Source organism: Tachypleus tridentatus, chromosome 1 (genome assembly GCF_004210375.1).
Source record: "Tachypleus tridentatus isolate NWPU-2018 chromosome 1, ASM421037v1, whole genome shotgun sequence".
Classification (NCBI taxonomy): Eukaryota; Metazoa; Arthropoda; class Merostomata; order Xiphosura; family Limulidae; genus Tachypleus; species Tachypleus tridentatus.
The window spans coordinates 138,778,910-138,794,501 of NC_134825.1; the positions used below are offsets into that span (position 1 = coordinate 138,778,910).

Sequence of the window (15,592 nt, forward strand, 5' to 3'; positions counted from 1 at the left end):
CGTAGACATACCACTGTGTCACTGGGGAAGCCGTTCCTCATAAACATGCTTTCAGTTATTTTTTGCTATAAACAGAGATAAAAGTTTAGAAACTATACCAATGGTAAAATAATACCGTATGATGGATAGGTTCATAATTTGTTTGTTTGTTTGTTTTGGAATTTTAGCAGTGTAAGACTAGAGGGAAGGCAGCTAGTTATCACCACCCACCGCCAACTCTTGGGCTACTCTTTTACCAACGAAAAGTGGGATTGACCGTCACATTATAACGCCCCCACGGATAGAAGGGCGAGCATGTTTAGCGCGACGCGGGCGCGAACTCGCGACCCTCGGATTACGAGTCGCGCGCCTTACGCGCTTGGCCATGCCGGGCCAGGTTCATAGTAATACTAAAAAGCATAGTGTGCACCTCATGGCCTTTGATGTATTCCATAACTTTTTCATTAATAAGTCTATATGTTTCTACGAAGAAGTGTAAGTAAAACTAAACAACAGATTCAGCAAAATGAACTTACAGTTCGCAATGTTAACAAAACAAAAATTGAGTATGAAAAGAAAACTTTGCTACATAATCTTGATTTTACTTCACCACTACCGTTTATCAATGAAAACTTAACCAGTATAGTTTAAAAAACCTAAGGTCTGATGATTTTAATGTGATGTTTGTAGAAAAGCGAGGTTCCATCTTTCAATATATTTCTTGTGTAATTACGTTTCATCCTTTTTCCAGTCTGGATAAAAAGTGTATTGCTGGATGATAAAAGCTCTTCAAAAACTTTGTTTATAAACTGTCCTTGCTTTGTGTGAAATAATCATATTAAATAAATATGTTTGTTTGTTTTTTAATTTCGCGCAAAGCTACACGAGAACTATCTGCACTAGCCGTTCCTAATTTAGCAGTGTAAGACTGGAGGGAAGGCAGCTAGTCATTACCACCCACCGCCAACTCTTGGGCTACACTTTTATCAACGAATAGTGGGATTGACAGTCACATTATAATGCCCCCACGGTTGAAAGGGTGAGCATGTTTGGTGTGACAGGGATTAGAACTTGTGACCCTCAGATTACGAGTCGAACGCCTTGACACACCTGGCCATGCCGGGCCAAATAAATACGTAGACCTATACAAAAGATCGTGGAACATGTAATAGGTAAAAATAATCTTTGCCTACTAATATAAAAAAAACTAAGCCACATGTCAAATATAAAGTTCAATTGATGTCTGGGAGTTGCGTAATACTTTAAAAGTATTCAATCATGAATTGGTCTTGCAGAGATAAAACATAAAATACTGGCCATGAATCTTCATTGGATTGGAATGTTCATATGAAGGTGGAACTTTCTCTAGAAAGTGAAATTCACAAACAGTAACTAGTATAATGCCAAAGATATGTTTAAAATTAGTGCCTGTAAGTGCATAGCCGAAGACTAGTGATAAAACTCATACGGTATAGCTTTGCATTTTTTAGTTATGTTAACTCTTATCTCAAAGGAACCCAAAAGAAAAGAAAATGTCAATCTTAATGAATTCTCATACTTAAAAAGTCAAGGATGGCGGCCAACCTAGTTTCAATTACTTGTGTAAAAATCAGTATTTGCAGTTTCATCTCCATTTTTCTTTCTATATACACTGCTGGCCAAAATCTTAAGGCCAATAAACATAAAGAAAAAATATGCATTTGCGTTGTTAGATTCAACCACTTATTTGTGTAGAGCTTTGAAAGATGAGAATAAAAAAAAACAACTTTTTGAGCATTTAATAGAGAAAATGTGAACACTATGAAATTAGCCTAAATACTAGCTGGTCAAAAGTTTAAGATCATACCAAAAAAAAGTCCTAAACAGGATAGGTTTCAGTAGTGAGTTGCACGGCCGTCATTGCGAATAACTGCAACCATTCGCTTTCGCATGATCAATATAAACATTTGCAGAAGGCTGGCTGGAATGCTATACCAAGTGGTGAAGATGGCTTCACGAAGATAATGCACTGTTTAGAATTGACGTCCATTTCTATAGACTTCCCTTGCCATCCACCACCAAACATTTTCAATGGGGTTCAGTTCGGGCGAACACCGCTGGATGGTCCAAAAGGATCACGTCATTCGCCATGAAAAAAGTCCTTTGTCCTGCGGGCATTGTGGATTGCAGTGTTGTCCTGCTGAAAGATCCAGTCATTTCCACACAAGCAAGGGCCTTCAGTCAATAAGGACGCTCTCTCCAACATGCCAATATAGCCAGCTGCTGTTTGACACCCCTCTATGACCTGAAGCTCCATTGCTCCATGGAAGAAGAAAGCGCCCCAGATCATGATGGAACCTACTCCACTGTGTCGCGTAGAAAATGACTCCGGTGGGATATCTTTATCGTGCCAGTAATGTTGGAAGCCATCTGGACCTTCTAAGTTAAAGTTTTTCTCATCAGAGAACAAAACCTTCTTCCACTTTTCCACGTCCCATGTTTGGTGCTTCTCAGCAAAGTTTAACCGAGCTGTTTCGTGGTGTGGAAGGAGGTTTGGCCTTTGAAGACATTTACGGTTTTTAAAGCCTTTTTCTCGTAGATGCTGTTTTATTATTCTTGAGCTGCATTCTGCGTCCTCCAAATCTGAAGAAACAATTAATTTCTTCTATTTGAGTAATTATTTAACCGTTTTATAAATAAAAATCTTTACAAATCAAGACCTCCCAGTGGCTCAGCGGTAAGCCCGCGGACTTACAACGCTAAAATCCGAGTTTCGATACATGTGGTGGGCAGAGCACAGAGAGCCCTTTGTGCAGCTTTGTGTTTAATTCAAAAACAACAACAAATCAACAGTATACTCCATACTAAAAACTTTACTTAACTGACACATATAAAATGAAAGTGTCCTTTTGTGGTATTCTCAAATATATTGACTTCTGTGTAAGAATAAAATAGACCATCTTAATAACTAAAGATTGAAGAGGAAATTTACAGCGCAATGTGAAATTTATAAGCTGATTGAGTTTTAAATAGTTAGAAATAATTAGACTGAATATATGTGGTATTTAGTTAAAACAGTGTTTTATTGTGACACACAGCAAAAAAATACAATGTGCGTAATTGTGCAGATGCTTAGACAATAATATATACTGGATTTAGAAATTGAACTTTAGCTTTCAACCTCTCACGATAAACCTCAGTTGGCAAAGTTTAAGTAGAACCGTACCTCAGGACTTACACCCATACAAGCCATCCTGAGGTACGGTCCTACATGAGCTTTGTTAATTGAGATTAAACCTGAAGATGACCTAAGAAGGTCGAAACGTTGTTTTTAGCTTTATTAGTAAAAGTGTTAATAGTCATACCAGCCGTCGTAAGATGTATTTTTTCTTCAAGTGGGTTTCTCGTCATCAAGAATTTAAGTAGAATCGTTCTGTATAGCAGACTGCATCTACTTTGTCCACAGAGATGTTGTTGCAACTTTTTTCTTTCTGTTGAATAGGTATGTGATAGCAGTGAGTTGAAGTCTGTATGTTGCAGTCACAAATGCTAAGAAAATGACCAGTCAAGTGGTGATACTCATCATAACGTAATTGGACTGAGGACTGCATAAAGCCTTAGCTCTACTGTCAGTTCTACCTCGATTTTCAAGTGATTAGTTTAACAGAAATTTGTCTTGAGAGAAAGAAAACTGCTGACTCATTCAGTGTCTACCAATTATACATACACACATCTGTGTTACAAATAAAATTGTTCCCACATTGTATCACGTGTCTAGTTTACTTACTTTTCTCACAACTTAGATCTCAACACCTATAGCATTAGAGGTATCTCATCCGTGCACTATCCAAGAATTCACAGAGTAAAGACATCCACCATATATCCCTGAGAGTGAGGCAAAGCAGATTTCGATTCAAATGAACAAATATTCAGAAAAAATTTAGGCTACTTCCTGAATTATTTTAAATAGATAACTACCTTGAATGGTTGTACTTAGGAACAAGCAAATTCAATGCCTGACTCCAATTTTAGAAGACCCAGCCATGGGTGCCATGAAATACTTGGATTAGTAGCAGAAGAGAGACGGGAACACACCCATTTCTAAGTTTTGCCACTAATTTATTCTCAAGAGAAAATAAAAACCTATTTCATACCATATTCACAAACCTGTTAAGTACTGGCATACTTCCTCTAAGGATCTCCCCTTCTATATGGATGATCGATATCAACTGCATACTAAAGCCTACGCTGAAATGGGCACTGTGCATTTGGTGGATATCCTTATGGATCAATTTATTGAATATTTTCACAGCAAAACCATGAGGCACAATTGGATGTAAGGGATATCCTCGCTTTGATAGAGGCATGAATTAGTAATGTAGATATTTTTAATAAAAAGAAAACTACTCACAGTTGAAGTCTTTATGAAATACTATCACCACTACTGATAGGAGTTTCATCATGTAGGTGAGCCATGATTTGTTGAAGCGCTTATAAACTTTAAAAATCTGGAAGAATTTGTGATACATTGTATTACAACATTGCACAAATATGACTTTTTTATAGTTCACCATTTTGTCTTGTCAAAAGAAAATATGAATTGAATACCTTACCACACATTGGGAACTTTTTCACTGTATGTGATTTGAAACAACAATAATTTCTGTCATAACAAAAGGTAAAGCATGAAGTAGGAAATTTCACTAGTAAATGAATGCTAAAATTAGTATTTTTGGAATTCCAGAAAAAACAACATATAAAATGTCCTTACAGCAATATGAAGTCTAATCAACAGTACTAGAGAACAAAAGCACATACGCAAATAACCTGCGGCATAAGTACAGTCAAGTGCTGAAAGGTGTGTTTTACTGTTACCATACATCATAAAGACATGGTTCTATGACAGTGCTTTAACTAATAGTTCTCAGAGCTTTAGAAAGAAAATTTTCCATGCTGTATACAACACAAGGGCTAGAGGACATTAAGGTATCACACACATATATGCTAATATTCAATAGCATTTTGTGGCTGCATTTGAACCGAGATATTTGGTAATTATGTAAAGACTTTATAGTGTATGTCACCCAGAGAAAGAATTAATTGAAAAATGGTAAACTCCGTATAAAGAAAGAATTATTGGGTTCTCTCTGCACAGGATAGCCAGGATATTATTGATACACTCAAAAGTACTGCAGAAGTCATTAAATCATCCTGTTATTATCAACTATAAAATGAAGAGACTTGAGGCTTATCATTGGTCTGTGGATTAGCACTTTCTTTTGGTAATGTATCAGCAGAGAACTAGATAGCACAGTTCAGAACACTGGTAGAGTAGGTAATATAGGCTATCATGCAAATTCTTACAAGGTTTCTAATTCTGACATAACAAAATAAGGTCAACACTTACCATAAGTGATGATGGCATTCAGAAAACAAGGATCTACATGCTGTTCATTAAATATGCTCATGTTAGAATGAGACATACTCCTTCCTATTGCACTGTATGTTACCCTCCCGAGAAAACATTTCTCATTGTTTACAAGTCTCGAGGTCTTTTACATTTGATGTGCCTGTCGACAGAAGACGAGCTATGATCAGATAGTCAAAGAAAAGATATTCCAGTGTTGAGACTTTTGTCAGGTTGCAGTAAAACCTGGAAATATGGAAGCAACTTGAATCCAGTCAAACTAATCGAAACCCTGACAAATTAGTCCACTGTTGCATGAGTTACAGCATATGTGAGGCATGCAAAGGTTGAAGAAATATTCTGCATCCATATGTCAGAGACAAGTCAATGATGCACTGAGAATCAGATTAATTAATAACAGGGGAACGAAGATATTGCTTCGAATCATGCTAACTCACCTAATGAGGAAGAAGAGCTGAAAAGATTTATTTGGTAGTCTGTGATGAGCCATTGGTGATAGAAGCAACTGAGAACTTTGACCATTGAATAGGTTACCAACATAAAAATCCAGATTAATATGGGTAAGGTTGAGAGAAGACTGATGACAGAAAGGGTCTTAAAACCCTTGGTTTTTCTAGATGTTGAACAGAATTTTACTAAATAAACTATCCATCAAATATCACATAATAACTGCCTGATCATCAGAAGTTAGGAACGTTGTTGACTTGCATGATCACATACTGAAGAAATGAGACATTATTTGTTTACCGAGTTATCAAGTGAAAAGTGTCTACTACATTGTAAACTTCCATTTGATTTTTTGTAAAGGCAGTCTTTGGTTGAGAAACCAATGGCTGCAAGAACCTTGTAACCGCTACTCTCTGAGCTATCAGATATTGTTGTCCATCAGAATGTATGGAACGAATTTTGTGAGTATTACCATTCAATTATCTTAAGTTGGAATGATCGTATGGCTGCGAGTTCAAAGCAACCTTCCCAGCTATTAATTTGATTTTCTGATGCAAAATATCGTCCAAATATTTCATAGAATCACTTCTATAATCTAGTTGCTTGGCAAAAAGTCTCAGAAGAATATTACTTGTATTCACTAGATTTTCGAGTATTTACCTAGAAAAAATGCCAGTTCAGCAGGCAAGGAGGAAGATGCATTTCCTTTGATAATTTATTGAGAGTTTATTTTAATCTTCAATTAAACCTTCAAGCAAAATATCCTAATTCATTCAAACTTTGCCATTGACTAGTTATTGTGTTAAGTTTCAAATATAAGTCAGTAGACTATGTCAGCTGCCTGATGATATTAATGTCGCCACTGAGCATTGCTCCAGATGACTACCAAATTGTTTTTGTTTTTGAATTTCGCGCAAAGCTACTCGAGGGCTATCTGCGCTAGCCGTCTCTATTTTAGCAGTGTAAGAATAGAGGAAAGGCAGCTAGTCATCAACACCCACTGCCAACTCTTGGGCTACTCTTTTACCAACGAATAGTGAGATTGATCGTTATATTATAACGCCCCCACGACTGAAAAGGCAAGCATGTTTGGTGCTACGGAGATGCAAACCCGCGACCCTCAGATTATGAGTCGCACACCTTAATCCACCTGGCCATGCCAGGCCTAGATAAATACCAAAGGTATTCATGCAATACCTGAATGCAATTTGTATAAAGTACTGGAGGATTTGATGATGTATAATAGATGTATATGAATACAGTGATATATACGTATATGTAAATAGACACATACGTATGGTCTCATACATGTGCATTGTAACGGATTTACAGTTTTACGTTTATTTTTATATCTATGCTTGTTTCAGTACGTTTTTTCTTTTTTACATATGACGTATATTCTTGACTGTGTATAACAGAAGTCCTGCCTATTCTTGAAATTTATAGATGATTGTTGAGAGTAAGAATCAACAATACTTCTTTGTGGAAACGTGCTATAACATTGTTGAAATTTCGAGAAAATCGCGTGATTCATATAGAAGCAGCTGAGCGAAAGAGAGAAGACTATTATTGGACAGCTACAGTCAGTGTGCTATAGGCCTCGGAAGCTATAATTGTGATTAACTCCTATTAATCGGAAAACTACATATCTGGACCAAAAACGTTTGTAGATTTTGAACATTTCAAACAAATAAACATTTTCAAGCATTTTTCACAGTGGAGATGTAATGCATTTTCGCGGTTTTGGGTTAACAATTCTGTAATTTGCAAAGTATGGTCGGATTTGTACCAAATTTCATGGGTACATCAAGATTTGAACTTCTCAGCACACTTCAATAAATGCAATTGATTATTCTGCATCTGAGAAGGATGTTCTGAATTTTCGAAGGTGAAATTTGACGTTTTCTCAAATAAACTTGTGCAATCTTGAAAAAGAGAGGCGGAGCGAAGGTATGTAATCTCCTTGATTCTTTTGTTTTAAAAAGAATACCAAAATTTTGACAGAGTTCAGGATGTCTATTATAATCACTAGAATGTGAAACTCATAATTGTGAATTGTCATTCTGAAAATCCTTTAATTTAAGAAAAAATACTGGAAATAAAAACTATTTTGTGTTTCATAGACTCTTGTAATTTTTTATGTATATAAGAAGTAGTTCAGCTTCGTGCCGAATTGATAGAATAAGTTTCTGGTGATTGTTTTATCAGAGCTACACCACGATTGTAAAAAGTGGTATTACTTCTAAAAATAACGGAAGTTCTGTTTTTTTTTAAATCAGAAAGTCACGTTAATAAATATTAGGTTTTTTGAATCGCAGGTATTGTCTAATGATGGAATTCGAAGGCATTTCCATGCAGTGGCTAGAAGATTCTAAAAGAAAATATATGGAAGCTCGGAGACTAATTGACGAAGAAAGTTTGAGAGACCCGGTGTCAGAACCTTACAAGTCCAAGTATGCTGCGAAAGAAATACTTTCTAGTTTGAAATGTGACATAGAATGCTTTTTCAAACATGATGTTTCCAAAATAGATGATACATTTGAAGTTAAAGAGAAATCTTCCAGAGCTGCCTTTTTATATGCATTGATCCATTTTGACCTTGGTGTCTTAGCAATTGATACTGAAGAACTGAATGTGGGAGAGGAATATCTTGGAAAATGTACACAACTTTTAAGGCAGTTTTCACAAAGACACGAAACGCTATTAATATTTGTTTCCTCATTGAACAGTCTAGGTGTCTTATGGGCTGGAAGAAATGAACAGAATAAAGCTTGTGAGTATTTGAAAGAAGCAGAACGAGTCTTTGCAAGTTATAAAAAAGAGAATAAAGCCTTACCAGCAGATTTTTGTGATTTTTTCGAGCCTGAGCTAAAAGGAAGCAGAGAAGGTGAGCTGAAAATTGAAAAAGCTCACACTCACACGTTATATTATTTAGCACAAGTTTACGAGCATTTAGGTGAAAGTGAGCGAGCAGCTATGTATTGTCATTCAACATTAAAACGCCAAGTAGAAAGTGGAGATTATGATCCTGTTGATTGGGCTTTGAATTCAGCTACCTTAGCACAGTTTTTTATTGCAAGAGATAATTTTTTACCTGCACGACATCTTTTAGCATGTTCTAGTTATGTGATATCTAAATATGAATGTGAATTAAATTCCAAGCTCTTTACCCCAGAGGAGATGGATGGGAAATTAGAAGAGCTTAGGCATCGTAAAGCAGATGTTGCTAGATGTTGGGCGAAGTATGGTCTCGTTCTTTTGATTTCTTCGCAGGACTTTCTTTCAGGTAATCATGATGACCTTGCAACAACCAATACATTAAAGAGTGAAACTCATTCTCGAGATCAACCATACTTATTGTTTCGTAATCAAGAAGTCAAAGATTATGAAAAAGACATTCCTTATAGTCCTGTTGCTAATTATGAAGAAGCACGACTTGTTTTTCTTAATACCCAGAAATGGCTGAATGAAGCTAAAGGCTATTATACAGTAGAAGACCATGCTAGTGACTATGTCCAGGTAATACAAGAAATGAGCAAGCTTTTTAAAAGTCTCTCTGCTTTTGAGACTTCTCCTGAACGTCAGTGCAGAATGCACAAACGAAGGATTGATTTGTTGGAAGAATGTTTGAAAGCTTTAAATCCCCAATACTATTTGCTGGTTTGTCGGCAGTTAATGTTTGAACTTGGAGAAACATATTCAGAAATGATGGACATAAAGCTGCAGTTGTTTACATCACACTGTAGCAATGAAGCTCATGCTGTAAAGAAGATAAATTATTTGGGAGAGAAAGCTATTGAACATTTTAAAAGTTTCCTTTGTACTCTTAATGGTTCTGACCAGAAATTACCTGAATCTCTTGCAGATGATGTTGTGAGACCAGCATTGATTGCTCACTTTTATCTTGGACGACTGTACTCTAAACTTGTTTTCATGGATCACCGTGAACAGTTGGAAGCACTTTCTGAGAGTGAAACTAATTATAAGTTCATTGTTGATTATGTGAAAAGAAATCCTTCACACAGAGATGTTGTTTCACAAGAAATTCAAGCAATAGAAGAAATGTTGCAGCTTATTCCAGGAAAAATGCAGAATATTATGAGCAGCACGCTTTATCCTTAATTTCTGAACAAATAAACCAGGGAAGTTTCCAGTGTGTTGTTGCTGATGTTTAACTTAAGTATTTATTAATTGTGTAATTAATATATCTGAAAATAGTTTGCCATTAGAGACAGACACTTTATACAGAAGATAGTAATTTAGACTGCATACCCCAAAACACCTAAAAGGCTATTTATTACAGAATTCAGGTTTGTTCACATGTGAATTATAATCTGCACAGTACTATACTTACATGTACTTTATTTTTCTAGGGATTGTTATATTTGTTAGAAAGTTTAGTTTTTATGAATGTTGTCACCTCTGCCATTTAAAACTTATTTCGCTGATATTAAATTATTTTGGCTTTTTTATTTAATCAATTAAGATTAATATTTAAATAAATGAAGACTGTAAATAATAAACACTTGGGAATATTAATGTATTCCTAACAATAATCTTTTAACATAATGTTTTGAAATGGATAATGGAAAGTTTTGAAAATCACTTTCGTGAAGTAAAGTACTTTGTGCTGTTTTTTAAAGATTGTCAAATAAGTGCTCTTTTGTTTGTTACTTTGTACTTAAAAGAACATATGGCCAACCCATGTATGCTGTACAAAATGCAGACGGACGACATAGATACCCGTAGTTGTTACTTTTTCTTATCCTATAAGCCACTAATTTCTAGTGCTTTTATCCATACCTTATTTATATTTTGTAGAGCTAATAAACATGAGAAGAAAAAGTTCCAATGTTAGGTTGTTTATAGGAATATTTGTAGAAGCTCATAATTATCTTTGCTATGAAAGATAAATTAGTTTAATGGCATAGTTCAAAAATATAATTTTTGCAACTCCAATTGTATTAGTTAAATAACAGGTGTTTTATTAAAACGTCTGTATTAAATTATTGCCATTTATAAACACTGAATAATATAAATTTACCAGGTATTCCAATATTGTAGTGTTTTATCTTTTAACATAATGCTAATATTGTGGGTTTCAGGAAATAATCTTTTTATGAAAACCTCTGGAGCTTTTCTGTATATATGATACCACACTTGCATTACGCTTTTTGTATTCAGTTTACATTAAGTATTCGTAGCTGAGACATAAGCTAGTAATTATTTTGTTACCCTTCCTGAATTATCTGTATTCAGTGTATAGTAGACTAAATACAGTACATTCATGTTCCCTGTTCTTCTAAGTTAGCTATGCATATAAAAAAAACAGTAATGACTAAATTGCATTCAAGCACACTGTTGTGAGACTTCATTGAAATGTTGTCATTTAAGAAATTTCAAAGGGATTTCTTTTTTTAAGGAAATTGGAGTAATTTTCAATTATGTTTGCAAGATTGTTTTTGTAAGTAGATCTATCTTTATACCTTATATCTAAAATTTTAATTGGAATACCTTTTTAATTTCAGTTTTCTTTTCTAGTGTTTATAGCTGGATATGTTACTATCCATTAGATTTTTTAATGTTGGCCACATTGATGAAATTTTAGGGTGAAGCTTGTGTAAGGTGATAGTACAGGTAGAAAAGCTTTTGTTACAGCTGCCACATTTCTTTTGACATTATTTCATATTTACTCCTATATTATTAGTGATGCATTATTGAATGGACACCATCCCATTCTAATCACCATAGCCACTGAAAAACATCCTTTGTTTCAATGTTTACCAATATGATGGGACAGAACAATAACAGTCATAACATTTTAGAAGAAAAAGGAGAAATTGTAACATGTATGAGGGTATACATAAATGCCTTACAAAAGGTTATAAATAGTCTCTGCTTTATCGTATTAAGTTTGTGGAATTTTATAATTTGTGGAAAATTTGCTTTTCTAAAATATGATTTAAGTTCATTAATTGTTTAAACATTGTTCAGTTTTCTGAAAACAAACTTGAAGCTGTGTTATGAATTAAAAAAAAAATGATTAGAGGTATGTTCTTCTTCCCCTTCAACCATCTTCAGGTGCTGGTAATAGTAACTTGTACTTAAGGTCAGTAGTACAGTATTAAAAGTGTTAAAAAAGGAATGAATAAACATGCAATACTTGCATTAATGACTAACATACTTTCATGATGTGACTTTATCATAGTACATCTGCAGATTTTCATTCATATTAATATTTTCTTACATGTGGTTATCACTGTGCAATATTAGTTTGTTTCATCAGTTTCCTCTATATTTTCTTCTTTTTAACTTTAGTTGTAAAGTACCTCAACCTTTTCCTATGTGTGATTTTACTGCATATTATAATTTTATGGTTAGTAACTTCTCAGATCAGAATAATAAATTTAATGTACTTCGGTAATGTAAAAATGTTTTGTTTTTGGTGTGTATGTTGTTTTTTTCATTATAATGGTAGAAAGTATAACTGGGTGCACAAGAAAGATTACTTGTATTAGGTAGATGTTACGTGATGCTTTTGGTTACCTCCAAGTGTTCCTACATTAGAGGAGCACAGAAAATGAACATTGTTTGTAATTCAAAATACAGTAATAAAAGTTCATTTGCATAATAGTTTATAGTTTTGTAAACTTCATAAAACAAATTTTATTTATGGATTATTTACCAATCTAATCATGTAACCATATGTCTTATTATGCTGGATGAAAGTGAACAAGTATCCCTAAGGTTTTGTTTGGCAATGTTGTTTCTCTGTCCGTGATGAAGATATTAAATTTTGGTGAAATATTATTAGTTCGAAGACGTCATGATGCACACTTGTCTCAATAACTTGTAGTATTATGTTACAGTTTCTAGAGCCCTTATGTGAATATTTGTTAAAGAATCTTGTGCAAGATTAATTTTACTAATTATAATATTGCACACATTTTGATCTCCAAGATTTATAACTACCAAATAATTTTACCCGAATTTGTCATATCAACATCTTGTAAAACCTAGACATTCACATTTATGGTGACACCTTGATACTTGTTAAGAATGTAAAATGGCATTTCAGTATTTATATTATTCTTGTTGGTTATGTATATGGATTAAGTGTTTTAGCATAGTTATATGCTTGCAGAGAGGGTGAATGTAAATTAGTGGAGGTGTGTATATAAGCTTCCTTCATTATAGTAACAGTTTAAATCATAAAATTATATTGTATAAATCATCTGCAATATTTAAATCACTTGAATGTTTTGTGCTTAGGCATTTAATGTGTTTACTGCATCATGTGTATAAACATTCATAGGTTATGCAGTCTAGCCAAATACTCTTTAGGTATGACAATGACTTGGAATGATATTTGTTATGCATGTTATGAAAGTACTTGCTATTAATGTAAGGAGTGGTTAATAGTACAAAATTGTTTCTAGACATTTATAATGAATGTCTGAAAGCAATTGGGTAAAGTTGATAATAACCTATTGTGTTTTGTGATAAATTTGTAATGTCCATCTTATATTTATGTCTAAGACGTAGACTGCATTTAAGGTAGTGTTTTGTTTATGTCAGTTGCATTTATATCCTGTCAAATAACCATTCTAAAAATCGGTGTCCTAACTAACCCAATAACATTGGGCACGTGCATATGAGTGAATTACTTGATTCCAGATTGAAAATACAGACATGTACTGGCCGAAATAAAAAGCTAATTGCTAATCTGCTTCTGTAAAGTGCCTCTTAAAAAAAAAAAAAAAAGTCTTTATTATCAAATGTACTTTTTGTTTGTTTGTTTTTGAGAAATCTGTTTGTGTCTGGGACCAGAAATTGTTCCTGCTAAAGATTAAATAAGAGAAATATAAAGGAGAGAGTATTCTCTCCAAAACAAATTCAGTTTTTCTTAAATCCTGTGATATTTGAAGAACACATACTACAGCAATTTAAACTTCAAAGCTATTTGTTTATTAAATGTATATCATAATATACAAGTGTAAATAATAAAAATTTACAGCAGAGGTGCTGGTTTTCAGTTTTTTTCAAATGGCAACTTGTAGCTCATAAGTCTGGTATCTCTTTACCGATTTGAGATCCATTACAGTTTTGAATTCAGAAGGTCAAACCCTTTTGTGTGTTTGACCATGGTCGGTGTGTTATATATTAATTTACTGTAACCCTACCTAAAAGAATTTCAGTTTAGGGTTGGGTAGGTTGGGAGAGTAATAAAATTGAAAGTTATATTCTCACTTGGTATTGCTGGTGCACAAAATTATAGCTAATAAAAAGGTAAAAAAAGTATGAGATTAATTTTAATATAATTTTGTCTAAAAAATTTCAAGCATCATGGCTGTTGAAGATTACTTCTTATTTTCTTTAAATCAGATGGGTAGAAGCAGAGAATTACAATTTGTGAGTGCAGTCTGCGAGTATTTGTTTTGGTATTAATGGAGTTGTTAAGTTTAATTATTAATTTTTCATTTTGAAAATAATTTTTGTTATTAAATTGAGTAACATCTTACAACAGTATAAGATACAGAAATACAATTACAATAAAAGAATAAACTCTCACTATTACATTAAAAATGTTTTGGTCACTCTGAGGTCCTTCAGTGGTGCCTAAGTCGTGTATCCGAGATTTTTGTCCTGGACTTTGTCTCACAAATGAAATATAACTTTGGAATATGGGATTTTCTCAGTAAAGAGAAAACATTCATTCATTTATAATTCAACCTTAAGAGGTAATTTAATCCTTCATTTTGTACACATTATTCCTTGAATAAAGAGACCAGTCACACTTACTGCACCTTCCAGAAACAGCCCCTTGGTGTGGATTCCTGTATGTGGTGAGGGGACCTTCCAGGGAAGGTTCTGTTTTTCAGTTTACTTTCTCTGGGATATAAACATCCACCCACGTGTTTGCCATGCATGGTGATTCATGAAGGGGAGGAGAGGGTCCTGGTGATTGAGAGGTCCAACGCTAACACACCACTTTGGCCTTGCATTCCTGTAGATGGGCAGTCTTGGGATGGTCCCTCTTGGGTCAGTTGGCTGGTTCACTTGGGCTAGGGTCAACCAAGTACCAGTGTTGAACGTTCTCAACAAGTGTTGTGAGCATTGTATTCTGATGCTGATGTTTGGGTATGGTGCTCACGAAACCATAGCGTTGCTGCAGTGTTCTTGTTTGGCATTGTAGTGCGTCCCCTCATAGGGCTCCATGGTGGGTGGGGTCAGTGAGCATTGAAATATTCCTTGTTTTATTAGGGATCCTCCAAATAAAATCTTAAATAAACTAGTGAAAAACAGTCCAAAGGTAAACGACCATGTCTTGAAGATTCCGAGCAGCAATCTTCAACATCTGTATACACTGCTGGCCAATAAACAAAGAAAAAATATGCATTTTGCATTGTTAGACTCAACCACTTACTTGAGTAGAGCTTTGAAAGATGACAATAAGAAAAGGGAAAATAAAAATAAAAACTTTTTAGCATTTAATTGGAAAATGTGAACCACCTCGTTTTTTTTTTGCGAGCTATATGCTTATCATATCTACCTTATATTACCACTGGAATATCTATTTCATTACCAATAATAACGTCATTCTAAGCCTGCAGAGTTAAAAAGAGTGCCGATATTACAGCACCATATGTACGGTGACCTGTTCTTGTTGATTTATTTGTTATTTAATACTAAGTGACTTACAGCAGCTACGGGTCAAATGTACAAGAGCACTGAACATCCTGCATGTCCTCCCTTCCA

At 34.4% G+C, this 15,592-nt stretch overlaps 1 protein-coding gene across 1 annotated transcript; it reads left to right on the forward strand.

Annotated features, from left to right (window-relative positions):
• The first annotated feature begins 7,960 nt into the window (after positions 1–7,960).
• Positions 7,961–13,854, forward strand: LOC143225408 (KIF-binding protein). The gene has a single exon (XM_076454785.1). The coding sequence runs from the start codon at positions 8,162–8,164 to the stop codon at positions 9,953–9,955; it is 1,794 nt and encodes a 597-aa protein (XP_076310900.1). The 5' UTR covers positions 7,961–8,161; the 3' UTR covers positions 9,956–13,854.
• The last annotated feature ends 1,738 nt before the right edge of the window (positions 13,855–15,592 follow it).

Bases quoted from the DNA above. Each gene is read 5' to 3' on its own strand.
- LOC143225408 (XM_076454785.1), top strand. From the start codon at position 8,162: ATGATGGAATTCGAAGGCATTTCCATGCAGTGGCTAGAAGATTCTAAA.